This window comes from Mobula birostris, chromosome 28, assembly GCF_030028105.1.
Source record: "Mobula birostris isolate sMobBir1 chromosome 28, sMobBir1.hap1, whole genome shotgun sequence".
NCBI lineage: Eukaryota > Metazoa > Chordata > Chondrichthyes > Myliobatiformes > Myliobatidae > Mobula > Mobula birostris.
Genome location: NC_092397.1, coordinates 28,332,144 through 28,358,270, shown reverse-complemented (window position 1 = coordinate 28,358,270; position 26,127 = coordinate 28,332,144). Strand labels below are relative to the sequence as shown.

Genomic DNA, 26,127 nt, shown 5'->3' with positions numbered 1-26,127 from the left:
AATCCTTGTGGATCACCACTGCTCACAGACTTCCAGCCCAACTTAGCCTTCTATGAGAAAGCCATTTCTGAATTGAAATTGCAATTTATATTGAATCCCACTGCTCTTTTTCAAATGCCGTACTGAGGTTTATGTGGATCATGTCCACAGCCTTGCCCTCATCAAGCACCAAGATGTTGGGTCTCATTCTTTTCACATTATATGTCAATGATTTGGATGATGGAATTCATGAATTTATTGCAAAATTTGCAGATGATATGAAGAGACAGGTGGAGGTGCAGGTATTTTTGAGGAAATAGGGAAGGACAGACAGATGAAGAGAATGGGCAAAGAAGTGGCAGATGGAATACAGAATTGGGAAGTGTATGGTCATGCACTTTGGTTGAAGAAATAGTAGGGTTGATTATTTTCTAAATGGAGAGAAGATACAAAAAATTGAGGTACAAAGGGATTTGGGAGTCATTGTGCAGGATTCTCTAAAGGCTAATTTGCAGGTTGGGTCTCTGCTGAGAAAGGCAACTGTGATGTTAGCATTCATTTCAAGAGGACTGGAATATAAAAACAAGACTGTAATGTTGAGACTTTATGAAGTACTGGCAAAGTCTCACTTGGAGTATTGGGAGCAGTTTTGGGCCCTGTATGGAAGGGTGAGCTGAAACTGGATGGGTTTCAAACGAGATTCTCTGAAATGATTCCAGGATCAAACAGCTTGTCATATGAAGAACATTTCATGGCTCTGGGCCTTTTATTCACTGGAATTGAGAACAATGAGGGATGACTAATTGAAACCTATCACTGTGATAAAGTTGATGTGGAGAGGATGGGAGTGTAAGACCAGAGGACACAGCCGCAGAATAGAGGAGCATCCTTTTAGAATGGAGATGAGGAGGAATTTCTTTAGAGAGAGTGGTGAATCTGTGGAATTCGTTGTCACAGGCAGCAGCTGTGGAGGCCAAGGTATATTTAAGGTAGAGATCGATAGATTCTTGATTGGTCAGAGCATGAAGGGACACATGGAGAAGGCAGGAGATTGGGGCTGAGAGGAAAAATGGATCAGCCACAATGAAATGTCAGAGCAGACTCGATGGGCCAAATGGTCTAATTCTACTCCTATACCTTAGTCTCTGTCATCACCTCACAAACCTCGAGCAACTTTGTCAAGCATGATCTGCCCACACAAAACCATGCTGATTGTCCCTAAGCAGGCCATGCCTTTGCAAATGTGCATAAATCCTGTACCTCAATATTTAACTCTGACCTGGTTGTCTTTAAACAACTCCCACATGTGGCTGCTCCCAATCAATGCCCCTTGGCTTCTGTCTTACTACGTCCTAACTTGCCCTCCTGCAATTTAGTACCTTCTTACAAGATCTAATTTTATTCTTACTCATAACTCAGAAAAATATAAGATCCCAAAATTTTCATTGAGTCTTGGCTGTCTCCTGGTCTGGTTCATTTCCCAAAACTAATTCCCACATGTTCTCAACTCTGGTTGGGCTCGACATAATGTTTCAAACTTTCCTCAGATTCACTGAAGAAATCTTGCGCTTCTTAGTATTGAGCAAATTCCAGTCAATTCTAGGGAAGATAAAGTCCCCCCACTGGTTATTGTGGGGCCAGTGCAAACATCCCAACAGTGTAACTGCAGATTGCCTCTGTAAATGAACCTTCCAGTTTGCAGTGACATTCCCAGTGGGGTAACCTCTGCATCTTTTAACCCCCCCTCCCACCCCCACTCACATGTAAAACAATCAAACCCAGGAATGTTGAGCTGCCAGCCCTGTCCGTCCGATGACATAAAACTCCTAATGTTGAAATAAACTCATTTCAGCCCAGCAATCCCACCATGTTTATTAGCCTGACATTGGCTCTCGTTCTTTTCAGACTGTCTTGTCAGACATACATTCTCCCACTTGCTACTCCAGTTCAAACTCTGCCAAGTGACACCATCAAACCTCCTGGTGAAGATATTGGTTCCCGTCCGGTTCAAATGCAAATGGTCTTGTTTGTCCCGGTCTCCCAGCTGCCTGGACCACCCATGAATCCATGAATCTGAAAACCTCCCTCCTGCATCAGTTCCTCAGCAACATATTAAACTGCGCGAAACATCGATTTCTCACCACACTAGCGCATGGTTTTGGTCACAATTCCGCGATTACAATCCTGGAAGTCCTGCTGTTTTTTTAACCTAGTTCTCTAAAACCAGTGTGTAGGACTTAACATCCCTGCTCGTTTAAACCCTTCCATGCAGCACGAAGAAGGCTCCCCGGAAACATATTGGCTCCCCTCCTCCTTGGACCCGCCTCTCGTTTCCCTTGAGACCCAAAGATCCTTGTACCTGAAGAACCACCCACCTCGCACCAGCTCCTCAGCCACCCCTTTACCTGGGCTTTAGAAGGCGCCAGAAGCGCGGTCTATATATCTGGTTATGTATCCTGTTCTTGTATGTGACCAGTCTTTCATTTCCCTGACGACCCAGAGGAACAATTGTTCTAATGAATCAACCCCCTCATCACTGGAAGTGACTGCACCCTCTCCCACCAACTGCTGTGTGTGAGGGCGCTGACACTGGTCATGGGGCCGGGAGGGACAGACCGAGGTCCTCGGGGATTTGTAGAATGGAAAAGCACTTCCTTTAATTTAAAGCAGGAGAATCGGCAAATTCCCAGAAAACCCATAGTATGTACGTGGTGTGTGAGGGAGTTTTGTTTTTCGCTGGAGCGCTTCGTGTCGGATGAATCGTTGGAAATTGGCGGTTGTGGTAAAGTGAAGGCGGAGCTGGACGATGAGAGGCCGCTCTCGGCTCTGTCCGTCACTCTGACTCTGTCTCCTCCCCTCCCCGCCTCTGTCTCTCTGCGCGTTTCTCGGGCAGGTCGGGGCGCTGTGTATAAAAGGAGACAGCAGCAGGCAGTTTGTCAGTGAGCAGCGACCTTGAGTGAAGCAGCATCATGTCTGGCAGAGGGAAAGGAGGCAAAGGACTGGGCAAAGGCGGAGCCAAGCGGCACCGTAAAGTGCTCCGTGATAACATCCAGGGCATCACCAAACCGGCCATTCGCCGTCTGGCTCGCCGTGGCGGCGTCAAGCGGATCTCGGGTCTGATCTACGAGGAGACCCGCGGGGTGCTGAAGGTTTTCCTGGAGAATGTGATCCGGGATGCGGTCACCTACACTGAACACGCCAAGCGCAAGACGGTGACTGCCATGGATGTGGTGTACGCTCTGAAACGCCAGGGCCGCACTCTCTATGGCTTCGGCGGCTGAAAAACTCCCACTTCCTCCCGAGCACAAAACAAAGGCTCTTCTAAGAGCCACCCACCGCCTCACAAACGGAGCCGTATCCGCAGACTTTTAATTATTTTTTATCGATACATTCAGTTGGGTTGCATTTGAAACAGATTGATCGATTCCGCTTGAAACATACTGCAATTCTGCCTTTCCAGTCAGTGATTACCGCAAAACCTGCATTAGGATCGATTTTAATCCTCTATCAGTTTCGAACAGAAATCAGTTCACTCGTTTAGAGAACGATTCTGCAGTTGTGAATTTAAATCTTAACTGAGGAAATTAGATATTAAATTTATTAAACGAAACTGAATTTGTATAATTCGTCATACAATTAATTGTAAATAAAATGTAATCAAGCACCGCTGCTGGGTGGTCTTCAATTGCCAGGCGATTTTAAATTAATCCGGCGCCAATCACTCTGCATCAATGAAGTCCGACCGCTCGGCAAATTTTTATTTGTCGTAAATTTTTATTCGCCGCCAGCCTACAGGAAAGGAATCAACCAATCGCAGTAAGGAACCTTAATAGACACCTGGTTCAGCCAATCAGAGGTGATGGGCAGACCCTTTCCAAAAGTATAAAATCCTGTCCTGAAGCACGTTTCGTCTATCTTGTGCCTGTATTTCAGCCTGTGTTGTCGGTTCTGAAGGAGAATGGCCCGTACCAAGCAGACAGCGCGTAAATCGACCGGAGGGAAAGCTCCTCGCAAACAGTTGGCGACCAAAGCGGCGCGGAAGAGCGCTCCAGCCACCGGCGGAGTGAAGAAGCCTCATCGCTACCGGCCCGGCACCGTGGCTCTGCGGGAGATCCGGCGCTACCAGAAATCCACCGAGCTGCTCATCCGCAAACTTCCCTTCCAGCGCCTGGTGCGGGAGATCGCTCAGGACTTCAAAACCGATCTGCGCTTCCAGAGCTCGGCCGTCATGGCCCTGCAGGAGGCTAGCGAGGCTTACCTGGTCGGGCTGTTTGAGGACACTAACCTGTGCGCCATCCACGCCAAGCGAGTCACCATCATGCCCAAGGACATCCAGTTGGCCCGCCGCATCCGCGGGGAGCGCGCCTGAACCCAGCCTCCACAACAAGCACAAGAAAAGGCTCTTTTAAGAGCCACTACCACAGCAAAGGAAAGGGCTGTCGCTTGCTGATTATTGTAGTGACGATCTGCCTTCCTGATGGGGTTGTTCGGTTTTGCATTAACTGACCGCAATCATCAGCTGTTCTGTGCCGACAGGTTAATTCAGCGAGAGACAGGAGATGAACGCGCTCCCTCCCTGTCAGGGTCTCATCTGGCCCTTCACTTCTCCCACAAACCTGGCATGTACAGCTGCTGCGGCTGTTACCGTTTTGTTTGCTTTCGACATGCCCGGCTGTCCTTGGAGTGGGAGCATGCGGTCGCGATGGGTACAGTGGGAGATTTCCGAGAGCGGTAATTATATATTTTTGATTTTATTCTTGTAAATGTTGTGTAAATAAACTTTTGTAGCTGGTACCTGATTGAAGGTCAGTCGGCAAAGTCGCCGGGTAGGTTATCATATATCTTCCCCCTGCAGGCCATCCCCAGAGACAGATCCCTCTCTCAAGACGCCCCCTCCCCCTCTCACATAGGTTTCAGCAGTTCCCAATCAACTCAGCTGAATCGGGCTTTGCGATGCGAGGCGCGGAATCTCAGTCACGCTGTCCTGGAGCGGGAGAACGAACTGGGCCTGCAGACCACCCCACCGGTCTCACTCTCTCTCACACACACACAACCCGAGTGAAACGCAGTGTTTCACTTCAAATCTGGGACGTCAGGGCCGCTCTGAATGTCAGAGAGGTACCGGGAAAATCGGGTTTTATGCGGTAAGTTCCCCCGCAAAACTCAGTCGGACCCACAGCGGGAATCACAATATTCACGATCAGCTCTTTTCTGAGATGTGGGTGGCTCTGAGAAGAGCCGTTGGGTTCAAACACTTACAAACGGTATATCTCAATTCACTTTTTGACTGCTGTCTTCTTGGCCGCCTTCTTCTTCGGGGCTGCGAGTTTCTTGGGGCTCTTTGGCTTCGACGCCGCTGGTTTCTTAGCTGCCGTTTTTTTAGCCGCTGGTTTCTTAGCTGCCGTTTTTTTAGCCGCTGGTTTCTTAGCTGCCGCTTTTTTAGCCGCTGGTTTCTTAGCTGCCGCTTTTTTAGCCGCTGGTTTCTTAGCTACCGCTTTCTTAGCCGCTGGGTTCTTGGCGCCAGACTTCTTGCTGGGAGATTTCTTGATGGCAGATTTCTTTACCGATGGCTTGTTCGCTTTCTTCACCGCTTTCACAGCACTTTTTCCTTGACCGGATTTAAAGGATCCCGAAAGACCCGCGCCCTTGATCTGAACCAAGGAGCCGCTTTCCACTCTCTTCTTGATGCACATCCTGATCTGGGCGCGACGTTTCCCCACATCGACACCGCTGCCGGTCAGAGCCTTCATGATGGCCACAGCGGACATCCCCTTCCTATCGCGACAATCCGCCACAATCTTATCGATTTGTTCGCCCAGTTTGGGACCGGCTGGTTTGCTCCGGCCGGCCGCCTTCTTCTTGGGAGTCTTCTTTGCGGCGGCGGGTGCGGCTGGAGGAGCCGTTTCGGCGGGTGCTGTCTCGGTCATGTCGGCGACTCTGGAAAATGCTTCTCACAATCAGACTGAATGAGAACTGAAGCGAAAGGCGGCGGCCCAGAGCAATTTAAAGACAGCGAGCGGACGGGGCGGAGACATCCTGCTGTCAGCTCCCGGAGACTTCATTTTTCTGTGTTTCTCTCTCCTCAAAAACTCTCCGATTCCAATTAAAATCGGACACTCCAGAGACTCAGACTGGTCCTTGTCCGTCACTGAGGCCGCAAAGTTCGCCGGAAAGAGAGTTTAATCGGGATTAAAGGCAGCACTTTCTATTTTAACCCGTTTGATTACTGCACTGCCCGCGATCTCTCTCCATTTTGTTGACCTGTTCTCTGCTTTTCGGCTGAAATTTTGAAACTAACTAAAACTTTGCGGTTAATTCCCGCTTCGGTACTGAGCTGGGGAGTGAGGCGATCCCATAACAGAGAAATCTTTTCATTTTGTACAGGAGGCGCTGGGAAATCCGGCGATGTGTTCGGACCCACAAACACAGTGATACTCGTCTAATCCGCCCGCCGCTTTAAAACACTCTCTCTGAATCAGCAAGTCAGGCAGCATCAATGCTGAGAATAAACAGTGGACATTTCGGGCCGAGTCCCTTCATCAGGACTCTGGTGGGAGATGCTGCCTGACTTGCTGGGTTCCTCCAGCATTTTGGCCGCGTTGTTCGCCATTCCCAGAATCTCTTGTCGTTATGCTGACACAATGTTCACATCTGCACCTTCAGAGGCCTGTACTGCTGTCAGAACAAAACGACAGGTTCCTCGTCATATAACACGGTGATAAATCTGATTCTGATTCCAAGGAATAAAGGACAAAGGACATTGTCTGGCCAAACTGACTATGTAACTGAGAACCTCGGGTCCGGGAAATATACCTTGGAAATCTTTTCCACACTTTCCCCAGTTTAACCACGTTTCCTATAATGGTGACAAGAGCTGTATACAAATCGGCAAGTGTGTCCTCCAGTCATTTACACAACTGTGACATAATGTCACAACTGATATACTCTATCCCCTGACTAATGAAGACCAGCATGTTAAACCCCGTTCTTCACCACCCTGTCTGCAAGTGACACAACTTTCAATGAACTGTGTTCACTTTACCCCTAAATCTCTCCGGCCCATTCCAGTCCCCAATGACCGATCTTTCATAGTGTAAGTTCTACACTGGTTTGACTTTCCAATATGCACCGCCTCACACTTATCTGTATTGAAATGCATTTGCCACACTTGGCCCTCTTCCCTAAGTGATCATGAGCACCCTGTAATCCGCGACATCCTTCTAAGTAAAGTTGAGGGAAGTTACTCCAACTCATTAATAAAACTTTTGTGCACTGGCATTGATCAGTGAAGGTGATTAGTATCAAATTCAAAATCATGTTCATTATCACGGACATATGTCATTAACTTTGTTGTTTTGCTACAGCAGTACAGAGCAATTTCTTAAAAAAAACAATTAAAATAAGAAATACAGAATAAACTAAATCGTGTAAAAAGAGGATCAGGGAGGGGTGTGAGTCTGAAGATGAGAATAGGAAACCTAAAACCTTGTCCATTCTTGCCTCTTTTACTCTTCATATATCTGAAAATAAATCTTTTTTGTATCTTGTTTCTATTATTGGCCAGTTACTTTCATAATTCATCTGACTTCTGCATATTGTTATTATAGTTGTTCTGTTTTTTTTAAGTTTCCCATTCCTTTAGCTTCCCATTAATTTTGGTGATATTCTTTGCCCTCTCATGTTCTTTTATGCTGCCTTTGTCTTCTGTTGTTAGTGATGGTTGCCTCATCCTCCCTTTTAAATACTGTTTCTGCAAATTTCTCCTGGAGACTGAAACTTCTCATACAAGGTAATCTGGGAAAGTTGAAATGCCCAACTGCTGTAAACTTGTTCCCATTACCCCTCTGTGTGATTTACTAATATGTCTGCTGCACAATATCTGAGCCGATTGGGAGGCCGGCAGATTAATCCCATCAAAATCATCATTCATCATTTTATTTAAAACCTATACTTACAAGACCTCATCAAAACCCCTCTTATCAGTGAAGTGTTGGTCTCCTTATTCAAAGATGCAACATCCCCCACCCATAAGGTAGCTTTTAAATGTTTCCCCTTCATCTTAAACCATTACCCTGTAAATTTAGGCTTCCCTACCCTACAAAAAGAGTGCTCACCTACTGATTTTGTAAACCTCTGGACGGTCACCAGACAGCTCCTTACTCTCTCAGGAGAGAGAAAGAGAGTCCCAGTCTGTCCAGCTTCTGCTGATAATTAAAGTCCTCCAGTGTCAGTAACATTCTCATCAAACTTCCCTCCACACTTGCCAGCTTCATGACATCTTTCCTGCAACTGGATGACCAGAACTGTGCAAAATACAGTCTGGTCTCACTTTGACTTTTACAGCTGTCATACGGCATCCCAAATTCTCTACTTAGTTCCCTGATCAATGAAGACAAATAGGCCAAACACCACCTTCACCATCCTGACTATCTGTGTTGTCTCTTTCAGTGAATGATGTTTCTGTATTTCATGGCCCTCTTCTGTAATACTCTCCAAGGGACAAGAATTTACTGTGCAGATCCTTCCCTGGTTGAACTTCTCATAATGCAACACCTGAAACTTGTCCACATCAATATCCTTCTGCCATTTTTTGGCCGACTTCCCCAGTTAATCTCCATCCTATTGTACTCTCACACAATCTTCACAGTCCACACTACCACCAACATTGCTGTCATCTGCAAACTCACTGTCACTACAATGTCAGAAAATTGTTAATGTAGATGACAATTGACAGCACCAGCACCGATCCCTGTGACTGTCACTGGTCAGAGGCCTCCAACCTGAATAACAAGCTGCCATGACCACCCTCTGTCTCCTTCCATCAAGACAAGTATCTTGTCTGGCATCCCCTCTGCTCTAAATGTGTAATACAAAAGAAATAAAGATTAAATCAAAATATATCTACCTGTGGCCTACATCTCTCAGAAGGGACGAAACCTGAACTCCCCACTCCAATTCTGGCCCACTCATACAATGACCGCTCTGGTTAAGTCTAACTTCTTTTTATTGGATCTTGCCACGTTCCGAATTATGGGCAATCAAACATTTCCTCGGGAGCTGTGACATGCAAAATGTGCCAACTGCCCAGGTTCACTTCATCAAACTCCCTCTCCTTTTACATAATCTGATGACTGTGTGGGACTGTGGCACTCAAAACTGTGGACTACAGGAAACCAGAGTACATGCCTGCACTGTTCTACAAGGCCACAAATGATTAAAAAAACACTGTATAACAAACACTGGAATTCCCCAACTGAGATGAATGGGGAGGCTGGATAACTGAAAAGATTCAAAGAGAAGGAAGATAAATGTTTTGTAAAATCAGGGAAGTGGGATTGACATACAAGGAAGGCTGATGGCAGATCAGACTTTATATGGAATTGTGGGTGAGGGACTAAGAGAGGACACACTGGAGGGTTCATCCAGTGGGACAATGTGGATGGAGCTCAGGATAAGAGAGGTGCATTCACTGATGGGGTTATACCACAGGCCTCCCAAATGCCAGCAGGAGATAAAGGAACAGAAATGTAGCAGGTAATGAAAGATGTAAAAGCAACAGGGTAGTTGCAGTGGGTGACTAATTTCCCCAATGTTGACTGGGACTCCCTTAGAGTCAGGGGCTTAGATATCACCGAATATGTTAGAAGAATACTGGGATGTTACTGAACATTTAAGTGGATAGTCTAACCCGGGAAGGGAGCCATAGAAACATAGAAACATAGAAAATAGGTGCAGGAGCAGGCCATTCGGCCCTTCGAGCCTGCACCGCCATTTATTATGATCATGGCTGATCATCCAACTCAGAACCCCGCCCCAGCCTTCCCTCCATACCCCCTGACCCCCATAGCCACAAGGGCCATATCTAACTCCCTCTTAAATATAGCCAATGAACTGGACTCAACTGTTTCCTATGGCAGAGTATTCCACAGATTCACCACTCTCTGTGTGAAGAAGTTTTTCCTCATCTCGGTCCTAAAAGGCTTCCCCTTTATCCTCAGACTGTGACCCCTCGTTCTGGACTTCCCCAACATCGGGAACAATCTTCCTGCATCTAGCCTGTCCAATCCCTTTAGGATCTTATACGTTTCAATCAGATCCCCCCTCAATCTTCTAAATTCCAACGAGTACAAGCCCAGTTCATCCAGTCTTTCTTCATATGAAAGTCCTGCCATCCCAGGAATCAATCTGGTGAACCTTCTTTGTACTCCCTCTATAGCAAGGATGTCTTTCCTCAGATTAGGGGACCAAAACTGCACACAATACTCCAGGTGTGGTCTCACCAAGGCCTTGTACAACTGCAGTAGTACCTCCCTGCTCCTGTACTCGAATCCTCTCGCTATAAATGTCATAGAAAACATTGTATTGGGAAATGAGCCTGGCCATTGATAGAAGTTTCATTTTCGGAACAGTAAATAGGGACAAGACTGGACCCGGTGGTAATATGGTCATTTGGGGTACAGTTAATTGCAACTGTCTACATTGAACATGTAAATGATGTTTAAAAGCAATCGGGTCAGAATTCAGACAGAACTGTTTCTATGAGGAGGAAACACAAGGATGGTAAAGTCTGGCAGAGGGGCATAGTGAGAGATGTTATGAATTCAGACTGAAAGAAAATGAAGGATAAGGAATATTTCAGAAGTTGAAATTGGAGAAAGCCTCTAGCAACATGAAACAAGTAAGAGAGAAGTTAGAGAGAGAATCAGAAGTGTGAAACGGGAAGAAGAAATAACTTTGGTGAGAAGGGGCACTGCGGAGAGGGTACGACAACACAAGCACAGAGGAGAGAATTTATATCTGAAGTGTGCGAAGGACTAAACCTGTACTTCTCATCAGTATTCATCAATGTGGTCATGGAGGATAGTGAGATCAGAGAAGGGAATGTTGATATTCCAGGGCATGTTGTTCCTCAGGCAATGGAGACAAATTACAGATTGGTGAGTCTTGGATCAATGTTCGGGAAATTATTCGAGAATATTATTAGAGATAGGATCTCTAATAAAAGTTAGGAGGGTAAAAGGAGGATATCATGATTCAGAAGGCAAAGTGAGCAAAATCCAAGAGATTCTCTTGGTATATTCATAGGAAAAGTTAAGTTAGACACAGAATCACCCTTGGAGGTGAACATGGCCATCTGTGTGTGGAGGCAAATGAAATAGGAGAGGCTTTCCATGAATATTTCTGACAGTTATTTCACCATTGCAAAAATTCTTTAAGGTTGTTAAATCTCCAGGGCTTTATCAGGTACATTCTCGTACTTTGTGGGAAGCTGGAGAATACACTGTGGAGGCCAGGGGAGAGATTATTTTGCTTCATCTCAGGCACCAGTTGAGGTTGCACATGATTGGACAGGGTGACTAATGTGGAATTGATAGTTTTGAGGCCAAGACTGTGGATGATATGAAGAGGCAGGCAGTGTTGAGGAAGCAGGGAGTCTGCAGTAGCACTTGGACAGATTTGGAGAATGGACAAGGAAGTGCCAGATGAAATACAGTGTAATGAAGTGTGTGGTCATGTACTCTGGTAGGAGGAATAACACCCTAGGCTCTTTCTAAACAGGGAGAGAACAGAAATCAGTTGTGTGAAGGGTCTTAGTGCACGATTCCCTAAAGGTTAATGCACACATTGAGTTGGTAGTGAGGAAGGCAAATGTAATACTTGCATGCATTTCAAGAGAACTAGAAAGTAAAACAAGGATCTAATGCTGAGGCTTTGGTCAGACCTCGTTTGGAGTATCATGAGCAGGCTTGGGTAACTTTTCTAAGAAAGGATGTGCTGGCATTGCAGAGGCTGTAGTGGAAATTCACGAGAATGATCCCAGGACTGAAAGAGTTAGGATGTAATAATCATTTGATGATCTGGGCCTGCAGTCACTGGAGTCTAGAAGAATGAGGGAGAATCTTATAGAAACACATTGAATATTGAACGGCCTAGATAGCGTTGATGTGAGAGGATGTTTCCAATAATGGAGGAATCTAGAACCAAACCACACCCTCAATAAAAGATGCCCCTCTAGAATAGAGATGAGTAATTTCTTTAGTCAGAAGGTGATGAATCAATGGATTTCATTTCCACAGGCAGCCATAAAGGCAGTCAGTGTTTTTTTTTTAAAGCAGAGGTTAGTAGATTTTTAATTATTATTAAGGGTATCAAAGTTTATGGGTAGAAGGCAGGAGAATGGGGTTGAGAGGGATATATGATGGAATGGCAGAACAGACTGAATGGGCCAAAAGGCCTAATCCTGCTCCTGTGACTTCAGGACTGATGGTTTATGCGCTGCCATTGTTCAAAAAGGGTAGTGGAAACTACAGGCCCATCAGTCTGTAATTTGTTGGAGGAGTTTCTGAAGAACAGGATCCACCAAAATTTGGTTTGATTCAAGACAGTCAGCACAGTTTTGTGCAAGGAAAATTATGTCTGGTAATTTCTTGCAGCCCTTTGAGGGGTTTCACAAGGGTGTAGATGAGGTTAGGGTTGTGGATGTTGTCTATATGGACATTAGCCAGGCCTTTGACTATAGTCTGGAAGGTTAGATCTAGAAACTGGAATCTGGGGAGATAGTTGATCGATTCCATAATTGCCTCGGTGACAGGAGGCAGAGGCTGATGGTTGAGGGTTGTCCCTCAGACTGGAGCTGTCTGTCTAGTGGTGTGCCACTGGGTGACAGGACCTTTGTTGTTTGTAATTTATATAAATAATGTCCATGTGAATGTGTAATTCACTGAAAGTGACGTCTCAGCTAGGTACGGTGGTGAAGATGGGGTTTGATCTGCCGGCCTTCATCATTCATGTCACTGAGTACAAGAGTTGGGAAGAAGTGTTGCAGATACACAAGTCTTTGGTAAGGACTGATTAAAGGAAACCATGCTGACTTTGGCCTATTTTTTCATGTGTTGCCAAGTACCCAAAAATACATCCTTGACAATTGACTCCATCATCTTCCCAACCACTGAGATCGGACTAGCTGGTCTATGATTTGCTTTCTTCTGCTTCTCCCTCTTCTTTAAGAGTGGATGACCTTTGCAATTTTCCTGTTCTCTGGAACCACACCAGAATCCAGGGATTATGGAAAGATTATTACTAAAACTGCCACAATCTCTTCAGCCACATCTTTCATAGCACTGGTGTAGATAATCTGGTCCAAGTGAATTCTCTACCTTCAGACCTTTCAGATTCCCAAGGACCATCTCCCTAGTAAAGGCAAATCACTCATTTCTTCCCGCTGATTCTCTTGAATTTCCAGCAGACTGCTAATATCGTCCCCAGTGAAGACTGATGCACAATACTTATTCAGATTGTCTGCCATTTTCCTGTACCCCATTACTACCTCTCCAGTAACATCTTCCAATGAACTAATATCTACTTTTGCCTCTCTTTTACACTTTGTATATCTGAAGAAACTTTTGGTATACTCTTTAATACCAGTGGCTAGCTTACCTTCGTATTCTAACTTTTTCCTCTCTTTATGACTTTTTTTGTTGCTTTTTGTTGGTTTTAAAAGTTGTAAATACTCTGAGAGTCAGGGACATCTCGGAGCAGATACAGAACAGGGGGATGGTGTTCATTCAGCCAGAGATAGTGATTCACATCGGTACCAATGGACAGGTAGAAAAGGGATGATGTCCCACAGAGAGTTAGGGAAGAAGTTATGGAGCAGAACCTGAAATGTTGTAATCTCCAGTTTACTCCTAGTGCCCTGTGGTGGTAGGGATACAAACAGAAAGTGAGAGCTGATGAATGTGTGGCTAAGGAGCTGATACAGGGACAGGGTTTCAGGATTACAGAACATTGGAACCTCTTCTGGTGTTGTGGTGACATTTACAAGAGGGATGGTTTGCAGTTTTACTGGAGGGCGGTCAGGATCATGAGGTTCATTGCTGCTCCCTATGAGGGTTGAAACGAGATTGACAGGGGGATGTGAAACAGAACACCAGTCACTGAATGGAGAGATTGAAGCTGAGTTAGATGCCAGGCACAGCAATATGTAACGATGGATTTTGAGGCAAATCCACATCTGACCTGGAGTTTGTTGAAAGACCAGTGCAGTGTTTCAGGGCCAGTTTTTTCCAGTAAGAGGGAGGGTCAAGGATGGCAAGGTTCAGGAACCTTGGATGATGTGACAGGAAGTTAATTTAATCAAGGAGGAGGAAGAAGCATAAGTAAGGCTTAGGAATCTGTAATCAAACAGGGTGTTTGAGGACTATATTTAAAAAACAGGGGAACTCAAGAATGTTTGGAGAGCTGGAAACACTGATGAAAAATCTCCGGCAAGTAGGATTGAAGATAATCCCATTGCATTCCATACATTCGTTGTGGTGAAAAGGATACCTAGGGCTGCACTTTGGGAGATCCAACATCAAGGGTGTGTACACAGTTAATGGCAGGAACATTAACAGTATTGACAAAGAGAAGGATGTTGAGGTTCAGAGACATCAGTTCCCTAAAACTGGGAGCACAGGTTGACAGGGAGGTGAAGTCGGTGTATGGCATGTTTACCTTCATCAGGCAAGGCACTGAGTTCAAGCCCCAGGACATGATGTTACAGGTTTATAAAATGCTGGTGAGGCCACACTGAGAGTATCGTGTTCAGTTCTGATCACCTCATTATAGGAGGCAGGTGGAGGGTTTGGAGCAGGATGTCTGGAGGAGGTGTGTGCTGAGGAGAGGCTCGACATGCTGAAACTTTTTTCTTCTGGAGTGGCGTCGGCTCAGGAGAGATTTGATAGAAACCTGTGGAATTTTGTGGTCATAGTTGGTGTAGACAGCCAGTAATATTTTTCACAGAAGGCATGTATTTAAGGTCAGAGGAAGAAAGTGAAGACAACAGATTGATGGAGACATGGAATGCACTGTCAGGGGTGGTGGCAGAGGCAGAGAGCACAGGAGTATTTAAGGAAATTTAGACAGTCACAAGAATATGTAGAGAAGGGCCAAAGGGCCACTCCTGTACTGTCCTTTGTTCTGAACAGAAGATGGCCCCTGGGCATGGATCCGTGCAGGAGACTGGGATATTATATCCCCAACAGAAAAATGATTGTCGGAGGGGCAGGACCGGCAGATCAGTTTCACAATACAAATGCTACAGGTACGATGGAGTGGAGGGGAGAGATGTGTTTGACCAGAGAGAACATCTCAGTGGTACTTAGAGAAGACATCCCTGGGGATTGCCGCATCATGTATACTGGGACCGCCGCACTGCAAAAGGGTTGGTGGCGCAGAATTTATTCTGTGTGTCCAGTTTTATCAATCAGTATTTAGAAGTTCCTATTAGAGACAGGACAGCACTGAACCTCCTTGTCGATCCACCCACCCCCTCCCTTTTCTTCCTGGCACAAACAAAAGTCTGTATCAGAGCGACCCACCGCCTCACAGAGGGAGCCGTGTCTCGGGAGATCTGACCAAACTGACCCCGACTTTGCAAATGTTCATTTATATTTCAGAGACCCAGGCGGACGAGATTTTCAGTAAATACTGTCAGTTCCATATGGTAAATGTACTTTTGTAGATAAATGTAAAGCTGCAAATCAATATTGTTCTGTGAGGCGGTGGGAATTGCTCATGAAGCGATCAGCGGAACGGTCTCAGGGTCAACCCGCAATGTGAAACCCAGACAACGCGGTTTCAGGTCATGAAGACCGGAATCGTTCAATGATCGGAGATTAAATTCACCCTCCGGGGGCTGACTCTGAAAGTTAATTTCCCCGCCCCGGAAGGGGAGAGAGCTCCATTCAGCCAGCAGAGACGGGAAATGAGTCAGGGCGAAGCGGACCGCGTACTCTGCAGACTTATACCGATTTAATTCGCGGAAGAAACACGACGGAAGGAGAGAAAACGTTACCAGGGATGCCTCCGATCGGGGCCGTGTCAGATACACAGCCGAGTTACTCCGAACGGTAATCACCCGCTGTTCAGCCCTTCCACAGACACTGTGAGTGGCTCTGAAAAGAGCCTTTGGGTAAATAGGTTCAGTTTACGTCGCCTCACTTACTGGCACCGCCGGTTTTCTTGGGCAACAGCACAGCCTGGATATTGGGTAACACACCGCCCTGAGCGATAGTCACCCCTCCTAGCAGCTTGTTCAGCTCCTCGTCGTTGCGGACGGCCAGCTGCAGGTGTCGGGGGATGATGCGGGTCTTCTTATTGTCCCGGGCTGCATTGCCGGCCAATTCGAGGATTTCAGCTGTCAGATACTCGAGCACAGCAGCCAGATAAACAGGGGCTCCGGCACCCACCCGCTCAGCATAGTTGCCCTTTCTTAGGAGTCGATGAACTCGGCCGACCGGGAACTGCAGTCCAGCCCGAGATGAGCGAGATTTGGCCTTGGACCGAACTTTGCCGGCGCCGCTTTTTCCACGTCCAGACATTTTCAAAGTCACAGTAACTGCTCCAACGACAGTGAGGGAATGTTCACCCCGCCCCAACTCGCATTTTTATACCTTCTTTGAGAATGCAAACTAATGCTTGTGATTGGTTTAATGCTGCTTGTTTTCATTGGTGAAAAGAAATGGCCCAATCGACGAACTGCCTTAATCACCAATCAAGAGCCCGTAAAGGTAGAAGCGCGCAGTGTAACCATCTCCTCCCCAAAGTACTCTGAAAATTGGAAAAAGCCCGCCAAAAAAACTCATTGTTCAAATTTAATCTGAAATTAAATCATTGCTGATCTGTTTGAGGACTGGGTCTTCGTATTTCCCCCTGTTACTGAAACCGGGCACATTTAATGTAAGTGTAGTTGATAATGGAGTGTCTGGGCACTCAAATTTCTTTCAACTCGTAAAGGAACCGAGTAAATCTGACACTCAGCTTCTGCCCGGTGCCAGTCATTGTGTAAACGTTAGCAGGTTATGGACAAACTGTGACCAGCGGCTAGTCTGCAATTTTTTTTAAAAAAACTGATGTATGAAAGAACCGTGAAGTCGTTCCGGCCTCGAATTAAAATGAGATTCAGAGAAGTTACCTAACTCCAACTAATAAACTCCTGAACCCACAGCTAAAACAGCAACGGGAGTGGGAGGAATGTTAAACACCAGGATTATTGAGGGAAGATGAAGCGGATATTCCAACCGCTCTTTAGCTCCTGTAAAAGTCACCACACATAAAACGTGCGCCATGTATTGCCTAAATGCTAGTACAACTCTCTCAGTGAAATCGTGAGTGGCTCTTAAAAGAGCCGTTGTGTCTCCGATCATCTCACTGGGGAGCTTTACTTGGAGCTGGTGTACTTGGTCACCGCCTTTGTTCCTTCGGAAACGGCGTGCTTGGCCAGCTCCCCGGGCAGCAGCAGGCGCACGGCGGTCTGGATCTCCCGTGAGGTGATGGTTGACCGCTTGTTGTAATGGGCCAGGCGGGAAGCCTCGCCCCCGATGCGCTCGAAGATGTCGTTGACGAATGAATTCATGATGCTCATGGCCTTGGAGGAGATGCCAGTATCGGGGTGAACCTGCTTCATCACTTTGTAGATGTAGATGGAGTAACTCTCCTTCCTCAGCCTCTTGCGCTTCTTCCCTGCCTTACCCGCTGGTTTGGGCAGAGTTTTCTTGGCGCCCTTCTTCGGAGCGGGTTTCGCTGTCTCAGGCATTTCAGCTGACCGCTTCAGAACCACAAATAAGCAAAACGGGCTCGGAGCACGAATTAAATAGGCAGCGCCCAGAGGTGTATGCTAATGAGGGATGGGATGCCTATGTTTCTCAATGGCTATTTGAAGTAACGTTCATGCAGTAAGATAATTTGATTGGATAGCTAAAGGAATTCGTTCAACCAATCAGAACTCGTTCTGCGCTACCCAGTGTTCGTTTTGGGTAACGCCGTGGACTGGGAACTGTCGCCGATGTGGTGAATTGCTGCTGCCGGTTAATTCCGCAGGAAGGAAATCTAAAATACAAAATGGACCAATTACAGCGACAGTATTCGGTCATTCGGCCCGTCGTATCTGCTAGAAAAGCAGATGGAATGAGGAAAACACACAGTTAATAGCCTAACGTCGGTGGTGGGGAAACTGCTGGAGTCAGTTATCAAGGATGTGATAACAGCACATTTGGAAAGCGGTGAAATGATCGGACAAAGTCAGCATGGATTTGTGAAAAGAAAATCATGTCTGACGAATCTCATAGAATTTTTTGAGGATGTAACTGGTAGAGTGGATAGGGGAGAACCAGTGGATGTGGTATATTTGGATTTTCAGAAGGCTTTTGACAAGGTCCCACACAGGAGATTAGTGTGCAAACTTAAAGCACACGGTATTGGGGGTAAGGTATTGGTGTGAGTGGAGAGTTGGTTAGCAGACAGGAAGCAAAGAGTGGGATTAAACGGGACCTTTTCAGAATGGCAGGCGGTGACTAGTGGGGTACCGCAAGGCTCAGTGCTGGGACCCCAGTTGTTTACAATATATATTAATGACTTCGATGAGGGAATTAAATGCAGCATCTCCAAGTTTGCGGATGACACGAAGCTAGGTGGCAGTGTTAGCTGTGAGGAGGACGCTAAGAGGATGCAGGGTGACTTGGATAGGTTGGGTGAGTGGGCAAATTCATGGCAGATGCAATTTAATGTGGATAAATGTGAAGTTATCCACTTTGGTGGCAAAAATAGGAAAACAGATTATTATCTGAATGGTGGCCGATTAGGAAAAGGGGAGGTGCAACGTGACCTGGGTGTCATTATACACCAGTCATTGAAAGTGGGCATGCAGGTACAGCAGACGTTGAAAAAGGCGAATGGTATGCTGGCATTTATAGCGAGAGGATTTGAGTACAGGAGCAGGGAGGTACTACTGCAGTTGTACAAGGCCTTGGTGAGACCACACCTGGAGTATTGTGTGCAGTTTTGGTCCCCTAATCTGAGGAAAGACATCCTTACCATAGAGGGAGTACAGAGAAGGTTCACCAGATTGATTCCTGGGATGGCAGGACTTTCATATGAAGAAAGAATGGATGAACTGGGCTTGTACTCGTTGGAATTTAGAAGATTGAGGGGGGATCTGATTGAAACGTATAAGATCCTAAAGGGATTGGACAGGCTAGATGCAGGAAGATTGTTCCCGATGTTGGGGAAGTCCAGAACAAGGGGTCACAGTTTGAGGATAGAGGGGAAGCCTTTTAGGACCGAGATTAGGAAGAACTTCTTCACACAGAGAGTGGTGAATCTGTGGAATTCTCTGCCACAGGAAACCGTTGAGGCCAGTTCATTGGCTATATTTAAGAGGGAGTTAGATATAGCCCTTGTGGCTACGGGGGTCAGGGGGTATGGAGGGAAGGCCGGGGCGGTGTTCTGAGTTGGATGATCAGCCATGATCATAATAAATGGCGGTGCAGGCTCAAAGGGCCGAATGGCCTTCTCCTGCACCTATTTTCTATGTTTCTATAATATGAAACGTTTATGTAATGAAACAGGACAGCAGGAGACCGAAGGTCAAATGGACCAGGTGAAAGATAAATTTACTGCAGCAGCATCATAAACACATAGTATCCACGATACAGTGCTCACAAGAACTAAACTGCTGTACAGAATTGTAAAAAGAGAAGAGAATTAGCAGTTAGTCCTGCCGAAGGTTCTCGGCCCAAAATGTCGACTGTACCTCTTTCCTAGAGATGCTGCCTGGCCTGCTGCGTTCACCAGCAACTTTGATGTGTGTTGCAGAGAATTTGAACGAGTCTCAAGACAGTCCACTGCAGTATAAATTGATCAAAGTGGTGCTGTCTTGAGTTGGGGAGGAGCGTTGTTCGGGTTTGTTAAAGTACGTAATGTCTGTACATTACGTACAGGGTTCATTCTGTACGCGTCAGTCTCTGGTACAGTGTGAGAGTGTGGGGTTCATTCTGTACCCGTCAGTTTCTGGTACAGTATGAGAGTGTGGGGTTCATTTTCTACCTGTCAGCCTCTGCTACAGTGTGACGTTCATTCTGTACCTGTCAGTTTCCGGTACAGTGTGGGAGTTGGTACTTGGCACTGTGTCTCCCAGTCTCTCATGCAATGTAAATGTAGAAACTTCTTTCAGATTCATCCTCACACTTGAATTCTTTTTAGCTTTTTAAACAATATCACACAATGCGATGTGGCCACACATTTGTTGGAGGAACAACACCTTATGGGTGGCTTCCAACCTGACGGCATGAACATCGAACTATCGCATTTCTGGTAATGCCTCCCACACCCCCCTTTTCACCATTTCCCATCATCTTGCCCACCCACCATCTCCCTCTGGTGCTCCTCCCTCCTTTTCTTTCTTCCATGGCCTCCTGTCTCTTTCACTAATCAACTTCCCAGCCCCCTACAGGTTTCACCCGCACCTTATTTTCTCTCTCCCCTTCCCCACCTTTTAAATCTACTCCTCAGATTTTCTCCTAAGTACTGCCGAAGGGTTTTGTCCCAAAACAGTGGCTGTGTTTTTTTTTCTATAGATGCTGCCTGACCCGCTGAGTTTGTTCAGCATTTGTGTGTGTGGCTTGGATTTCCAGCAACTGTAGATTTTCTCCTGTTTGTGACACAATGCTGTACATCAGTGTCTCAGTGATGATGTATCTGGTTACCTTGTACTAATCTGAATGGACTTTGGAGCAGAGCATCCAGAGTAACAAGCCCAGACCATTCAACCCAACTCTGGTCTTGTGATAAATGTGTAACTTTCCTCGAGTCTCGGTGTGGGAGGGTTTGAATGGTGTGTATCGTGTAGCAAAATTTGAACTGATAGGATTGAGAATGATTTTGACTGTAGATATGTAACCAGTGTGTCCACAGTGATCAGTGATGGGACCTTTGTTTGATCAGATTAAAACACACATGGGCGGATCAGATCGCTGATGACACGAATGTTGGTATAGTTGTGGGTGGCGAGGAAGGTTGTCAAATGGACAGAAGTGGATATAGATCAATTGGAATCATGGATGGAGAAGTGGGGGAAATGGATTTTAATCTGGACAAGTGTGAGGAGTTTTACAGGTAAAATGTCGTAAGAAACTCCACAGTAAATGGCAGCACCCTTAGGAGCACTAATACACGAGAGAACTTGATGTGTTTCTCTGTATTATCTTGCAAGTGTCACTGAAAGGAAGTAAACTGCTCTAAAGATCACAGAGGGGGAGCAGTAAGAGGATTCAGTGGGGGGTGGGGTCACCGTAGGGTAATGTCATGGCTGGAAATGTGTGTAATTAATGACCACTGACATTCTGTTGTGTTTCTCTTTTAGAAGCTGGACTGCTGTTATGATGTAAGTATGTGAAGTGTTTTTTTTAAACTGTGCTTTATGTTTCTGTATTTGGAGGACAATAAACGAGTTGTTATGGTTTTCCTGAAACAGAAAATGCCTCATGCCATTTTATTTGTAAAAGTCTTCACACTGCAAGAATACCGCAGTGTCAATCTGCACCAAGAAAACCTGATCACATTCTCTTGAGGGTTAATGGCATTGCTGACTCTGAGTTTACTACAGTCAAATGCCAGCAGGGTCACGATCAGCAGAAACTCTCACAAAGCAGCTCTGTTTGTATTGTGTGCTCAGTAGGTCTGTGGGAGATACCCAGAATGTGAAGCTATAAGTAATGGAGAGAGACACACTGAGCCAAGTCACAGCTTGATGGGCAGAGATGAAAACAGAGAATTTGATGTTGTGTCCTTATGCCTGAACTATGCCCAGTTAGAAGTGTTGTTCCTCCGCACAGTGTTCAGCCTCACTGTAACAGTGTGACATCAGACATCAACATGAAAACCAAAATAACCTCAGCTGAGATATATTCTCTTTCACCTGTTGATCTTCTTTGCAAACATTTTACAGGCAGAAAAGGCAAAGAATTTCTGTCTGAGAATCTCAAATGCAACAGCGTGTCACTTCTGCTGTGTCTGTCGGTTCCCCAGCATTTGAATGCTACCAGTCACTGAATATGAAGGGGGAGATGGTTGAGAAGACAGCACACCAGAGTCCCAATACGTGGACTTGTCCATGGACTGACCTGATAAATGGCCATAGAGTTGATACCAGTGAGTTGGCGTTCACCGCCTCTCATTTTGGAAGGGATTCACCAGGCCACTGCACCTGCAGATACACCAGCAAGTTCACACGGGGAGAGGCCATTCACCTGCTCCATGGCAGACGGGATTCATTCAGTCACATGAGCTATTAAAACACCAGCCAGTTCACACTGGTGAGCAGCTAGACTTGGCTCTGTTGTCTCTGTCTCTCAGTATAGCTTCACACCTGTTCCGAGTGTGGGAGGAGATTCATTCAGTTCACCCACCGTGTGAGGCTCCAGTGAGTTTACAATTCATAGAGGACACACTTCTGTCCTGAGTCAGCAAAGAAATTTACTCAAGTCATCCCACCTGCTGAAACACCAGCAACTTCACATCAGGGAGGAAGTTATAATAAGCTGTATATGGGACTGTTAATGTCAGATTCCACAGATATTGTGGCTGGTCATCAGACCCAGGACTGAACCCTGGTTACTGAGCATTGAGGGGGTTCATCCCACCATCTTAAAATACACTGATGTTTAATATTGTGGATCTGTCATAGACAAATAGATCAATTCCATTTCAAATCCTGTGTCTCAGGTGCTTCCTCCCTGTCACACTGACAATGAACAGTCGAGAGGCCACCCAGTCCAGCTGGTACCTGCTTGTGTTCCTATTGCACACCAGAGCTTTCAAACTCATCCCTGCCGTTCACCACTAACTCACCCTATAATGTTCAGGATGTAACTGGTCACCGGTCTGGGGATGAAGAGGTTTACCTTGAATTCACTCCACGACTTTCTGTAAACTGCAGAGGATTAATTTACTGTGGTTTTCTCCCAAATATTCCTCATCCCTCACAGCTCTGGACCAAGGCTGAAGTCTTGTGTTGTTAAAATCTTCCTGTCCCGCTCTGTTCATTGTTTTGTGTCATTTTCACTGATTTCGAAGGGCTGTGCCTCACATTGCTGGGCTGTTGCAATACAACACTCTCCTCTAAAGTACGACAGCAGAATGGTGGAGCAGAAAGAAGAGGGGTCAGCACAAATGAGGGCTTTGGAGCTCCAGATGTGATGGAGGCTTGAGTTTACGTAGAGTAGAAGGAGGGAATCAGACCAGGAGGATGAGGCTGCAAATGAAAGTTCAGCAACATTTGGAAACTGATTGACTGAAAAAAAAGAGGTTTATGTTTGCAAAATACTGGAGGGACTCAGTGCCCCCCAGCAGCATCTGTGCAGACAAATAAATAGTTGATATTATGGGCCAAGACACTTCATCCTACCTAGACTGTTTATTCCTCTGTTTAGCTGCTGCCTGACCTGCTGAGTTCCCGCAGTACTTTGTGTGTGTCACTTCAGAGTTTATTCCCAGCATCTGCTGAACCTCGAGTTTCATATCTGCATTTCTAAATGAGTGGGACTGTGACAGTTGTCATATAAAATGCTTGTTGACATTGAGTAATAAACAGGAGAAAATCTGCAGATGCTGGAAATCGAAGGAACACACACAACATGCTGGAGAAACTCTGCAGGCCAGGCAGCATCTGTGGATAAAAGTACAGCTGACGTTTTGGGCCGAGATTCTTCAGCAGGACTGGAGAAAAAACAATGAGGAGTAAATTTTAAAGGTGGGGAAGGGAGAGAGAAACACAAAGTGACAGGTGGAACTGGGAGAGGGAGGGATGAAGTAAAGAGCTGGGAAGTTGTTTGGTGAAAGAGATACAGGGCTGGAGAAGGGGGAGTCTGACAGGAGAGAACAGAAGGCCGTGGATGAAAGAAAAGGGGGGAGGAACACCAGAGGGAGGCGATGGGCAGGCAATGAGAGGGAAAGGGGGATGGGGAATGATGAGCGAGGGGAGGCATGACTGGAAGATCAAGAAGTCGATGTTCATGCCATCAGATTGGAGGCTGCCCAGACAGAATACAAAGTGTTGTTCCTCCTACCTGAGTGTGGCCTCATTGCGACAGTATACGAGGCCATGGATTGACGTCTCCATTGAGTATATTGTTTGTGGAAGCTTGCTGTGTTCAAGTAGCTGCGGAGTTTTCTGCATAAAATCATTGACTGCTTTTGAAACATGTGGCGTGGAACCAGCACTTGCCCCTCAAATTAATCCAGTCTGTTAACAACAGCACATCACCTCCCTTTTCCAAAATATAATTCAACCACACTATCACCATCCATTCCGTAAGTTTACACAAATGGGACGTCAGTGATATTGGTCTATAACTAGGAGGATCCATCAGGGGTTTCCCAGGTTTTAGAATAGACACTACAATTGCCATTTTCCATGAGGAGGGAAGATGGCCTGAACTTCAATTATGATTTTAAAAATGTCATATTATCTCAAGAGAGTTGTTGACCATATGTTTAAACATGCAATAACATGTATCATCCTTTCCTGGAGCCGTCTGACCTGTACTATAAATAGCTTTCTTAAATTCACACAAAGAAACTCTACATCACTAATACTATCATTGCTACAGCTGGTTTCCAACACATTAAGGTATTCTTGTAAAACCTTATCGCTACATTGTTTAGTCTCTCCACCTATTTTGATTATGAATTGCAGCAAATGACCGAGCCAGGACTCAACCGTCTCTCCTTCAGGAACAATTGTATTACCTTCTTTAATCAATATTCGGAACCCTATGAATCCCACACCCCCATTTTCTTAGTCATTCCCCAAACATCTTCAAGTTTAATAGTCCTTCCAATACTTTCACAATGTGACCTCCAGTAAATCTTTTTTACAAGCTTCATTACTTTCCTCAGCACGGCCTGTGACCTGTTACACTTAATATGATCACGCGGAGAGTGATACTTAACTTTCGGAAATGCCACGTTTCTCTCAGTAACTGCCTCTGCACACTCCTCCGTCCACCACGGTACAGCTTTTCTCCCACTAATGCACTTTTTAAATTGAATCTCTTCCACCACTATTTGATGAATAATGTGACAACGTTTCTTTGCAGAAATCCACATCATCCTCACCATTCAGCCCAGACAGACGCTCAGCACATAAAACATTCAAACTTCTCCCAATTTGCTTTACCAGAGCTCCATCTCCTAAAAGTGGCCTCATGCCCCCTATATAAATCCAAACTCAAGCTTATAAACATAGGAAAATGATCACTCCCCAATGCCTCATCTCCCATGACATCCCACTACTCACTCCAATATTCAAAACTGAAGTTAAATTTGCAGCATTTTCAGAACTATTATGAACATTAAATCTCGTACCTCTCCCACCATAAAGACTAACAGGATATGAAATATCTGAAACTCTTCTATAAACAAAATATCACCAATCTGAGAACAACCCCACAGTGAACTAACTATGTGTTAAAATCCCCACATCATACAACCCATAGTGAGCTAGAGCTACGTATGCTCTCCAACAAATCAATCGGAAGCTTTCCACAATGGTTATAATAATACACAAACACGAGGAAATCTGCAGATGCTGGAATTTCAAGCAACACGCATAAAAGTTGCTGGTGAACGCAGCAGGCCAGGCAGCATCTCTAGGAAGAGGTACAGTCGACGTTATAATAATATACCACTTTATTGCCCCTACCTGTGGAATCAAATGTGTCTTCAAATGCCTCATACATTTCATTTACATCCACAACTTTATGCCCTCTCCCTCTCATTAAAAAACTTGCAACACCACCTCCTCTACCAACTAATCTATCACGCTTAATTACAATATAACACTGGAAGGAAGAACTTAAATGCGATAGCAATCAGGTTTCCTGAATACATATAACATCACATAGATTTGATAAATCAGAAATAAACTTGAAGTTTTGACCATTAGAAATCAGGCTTCTGGAAATCGCCCTTCTGATGCAGGCGGGGCGGGGGGGGGTGCGGAATGTAGTGGGGCGTTTCTGATTGGTGAACCAGTGCCCATTCTGATTGGAAAGAGCAAATATTCCAATCACAGAGCTGCCTTATTCACCAATCAAGAGACAGCAACTGTAGAAGCGCGGAAAATACCGTCTAACCGCCGAAATAAACTGAAATTTGCAATACACCGCCAAAAAAGCCTTTGTTGCTGAAATTAAACCGCAACAGGCTTGTTTGTCGGCTCTTTACCCCCGTTACTGGAGTCCGACACACTTAAACAAAGTGTAGTTAATATTGCGATGGTGTCTGGGACATTAGTTCACCGATATCTTTCAATTGATAAACGATTGG

General features: G+C 45.6%; 5 protein-coding genes across 5 annotated transcripts in view; 2 read left to right on the top strand and 3 right to left on the bottom strand.

The window, feature by feature from the left end:
- The first annotated feature begins 2,948 nt into the window (after positions 1-2,948).
- Positions 2,949-3,260, top strand: LOC140189194 (histone H4). The gene has a single exon (XM_072245887.1). It carries the CDS (start codon positions 2,949-2,951, stop codon positions 3,258-3,260), a length of 312 nt encoding a protein of 103 aa, XP_072101988.1.
- Positions 3,261-3,937: 677 nt separating this feature from the next.
- Positions 3,938-4,348, top strand: LOC140189193 (histone H3). The gene has a single exon (XM_072245886.1). The coding sequence runs from the start codon at positions 3,938-3,940 to the stop codon at positions 4,346-4,348; it is 411 nt and encodes a 136-aa protein (XP_072101987.1).
- An 897-nt stretch (positions 4,349-5,245) lies between these two features.
- LOC140188995 (histone H1-like) lies at positions 5,246-5,937 on the bottom strand. The gene has a single exon (XM_072245657.1). It carries the CDS (start codon positions 5,904-5,906, stop codon positions 5,256-5,258), a length of 651 nt encoding a protein of 216 aa, XP_072101758.1. The 5' UTR covers positions 5,907-5,937; the 3' UTR covers positions 5,246-5,255.
- A 10,022-nt stretch (positions 5,938-15,959) lies between these two features.
- Positions 15,960-26,127, bottom strand: part of LOC140188910 (uncharacterized) — an 838,801-nt gene continuing 828,633 nt past the window's right edge. Inside the window, exon 3 of the mRNA XM_072245564.1 lies at positions 15,960-16,360. Within this exon, the coding sequence (XP_072101665.1) occupies positions 15,960-16,360 (401 nt within the window). The remainder of the gene's footprint in view (positions 16,361-26,127) is intronic.
- LOC140189271 (histone H2B 1/2-like) lies at positions 17,172-17,557 on the bottom strand. The gene has a single exon (XM_072245966.1). It carries the CDS (start codon positions 17,555-17,557, stop codon positions 17,183-17,185), a length of 375 nt encoding a protein of 124 aa, XP_072102067.1. The 3' UTR covers positions 17,172-17,182.

Coding starts and splice junctions, on each gene's coding strand:
- LOC140189194 (XM_072245887.1), top strand. CDS start 2,949: ATGTCTGGCAGAGGGAAAGGAGGCAAAGGACTGGGCAAAGGCGGAGCC.
- LOC140189193 (XM_072245886.1), top strand. CDS start 3,938: ATGGCCCGTACCAAGCAGACAGCGCGTAAATCGACCGGAGGGAAAGCT.
- LOC140188995 (XM_072245657.1), bottom strand. CDS start 5,906: ATGACCGAGACAGCACCCGCCGAAACGGCTCCTCCAGCCGCACCCGCC.
- LOC140189271 (XM_072245966.1), bottom strand. CDS start 17,557: ATGCCTGAGACAGCGAAACCCGCTCCGAAGAAGGGCGCCAAGAAAACT.